The 1759-nt window shown below is 37.1% G+C and overlaps 1 protein-coding gene across 1 annotated transcript; it reads right to left on the bottom strand.

Annotated features, from left to right (window-relative positions):
• LOC138883346 (acyltransferase Pun1-like) lies at positions 1–411 on the bottom strand. The gene has a single exon (XM_070164028.1). It carries the CDS (start codon positions 409–411, stop codon positions 1–3), a length of 411 nt encoding a protein of 136 aa, XP_070020129.1.
• Between the last annotated feature and the right edge of the window lie 1348 nt (positions 412–1759).

Below are 1759 nucleotides of genomic sequence, written 5' to 3'. Positions count from 1 at the left end.
TCAACCAAAGTCCGTTTCATAATGCGGGAATGCATTCAAACTGCTACAATAATAATCATCAGATTCATTGTTTTTCCCTTTTTCAAGTGAAGCAATTACTTTTGAGATAAATGCATTTTTGTTAATATTATCTTTATCCACAAGTTTCTCTTTCTCCTTTCTCATTTCACTAACCAATCTTGGACAATACATTTCCCTTTCATTGGTTATTGGCACCAAAAATCCAGATACAATATTTCCAGATGCATCTTGTGACAAAGATGGGTTCAGCCTTTGGCGCATATCTGCCACTTGAAACAAGGAAGATGGTCTAAATGAACCAAAATTCGCTCTTCGTGCAGCTACAGCACATTTATAAAGGAGTGCGGTCACAACTTCGGCTCGAGTAGGATTGCATACTCCTGAATCCATAGAAAATATGGCTTTGAGTGCATTTACTTTAGCAGCAGGAAAAATAAATCTTTTCCCTAGATATCCAGGTTCTTCTGACTTTATAGACTTTGACAGAATAGAGGGATCACTAGATTGAGGGTAGATGGAGTCTTCAACAAAATGAGGACGAGATAAATTTGCACTTATATCACGGCTCAAAACCCCCCAGTTGTACAAGAAACTACTGGCGGTGCAACCATCTCCAATCTTGTGCGATAAGCATCCACCAACTGCCGTTCCTCCGCAATCAAAATGGCTTACCTGATCAAAATCTGGATTAGTCGGGTTTAGGAGTGTCAAACGGGCGGGTCGGGTCGAAAACGGGTAATGAAAAAAACGAATAAATTATCCGACTAGATCCATATTTAATACGGATACAAAACGGGTTAACCGACAGATAATATGGTTCCATGACTTCTTGAATATGATCACTTTTGGGAGAATTCTTAGTCTCCCAAACTTAAGGAACCCCCAATTTGAGGCTTCACAAATATAAAAGCTAAACTCATTGGTTATCCATTTTCTAAATGGATAATATGATTTTTATCTATATTTGACCCGTTTTTAAAAAGTTCATTATCCAACCCATTTTTAGTGGATAATATGGGTGGTTAACTGTTTTCTATAACGATTTTGCCACTACTAGTGGGGTCAGTACAGTCAAACCTCTCCATAACAGTCTCATTTGTTCCAAATATTTTTGGGTGTTATAGTAAATTGCTGTTATAGAAAACACATATTATAATAGAATATGAGATTTGGTTTCGGAAATATTTGGCTTTTATAGAGAAGTGTTGTTATAGAGAGTTTTGACTGCATACATATATGGCCTCCGGATACCAGATGGTTAAACCAAAAAATAACTTACCTGAGTTATAGCTAAATTTCCTTCATTGTGGCCGTAAGGTTGGACTACTGGAAAAACTACATGTTCAGCATCAGTGTAAGGGTGATTAAAAATTTCAGACATGGGACAATGGACACGAACGTGGGATAACTCAACCCCAACGTCGTTACAATCAACAAAGGAACTATCCTTTAGTCCTCCAGCGTAAGGATAATAGAATGATAGTGCTTTAGAAAGAGATTTCTCAACAAGTTGAGATACGTGAGTAGGTTCATATGACTTGTCATTACGATTTTTAGGGTAGAAAAATGACATAGGAATAGAAAAATGAAAAACCTGATCGACAAAAGAAAATTTGTGAGTTCTAAGAGGAGGAGTCGGAATAGAGGGTTTGATGATCTTCTTGGAAATCAAAGAAACAAGTGACGATGCCACCATTATGCTTTCAAGTCTTAAGCAATACTGCACTTCTTTTTGGTT

The sequence above is a fragment of the Nicotiana sylvestris genome, chromosome 12 (genome assembly GCF_000393655.2).
Source record: "Nicotiana sylvestris chromosome 12, ASM39365v2, whole genome shotgun sequence".
Lineage (NCBI taxonomy): Eukaryota > Viridiplantae > Streptophyta > Magnoliopsida > Solanales > Solanaceae > Nicotiana > Nicotiana sylvestris.
The sequence above is the reverse complement of the archived record's forward strand: the minus strand, read 5'-3'. Positions and strand labels throughout refer to the sequence as shown.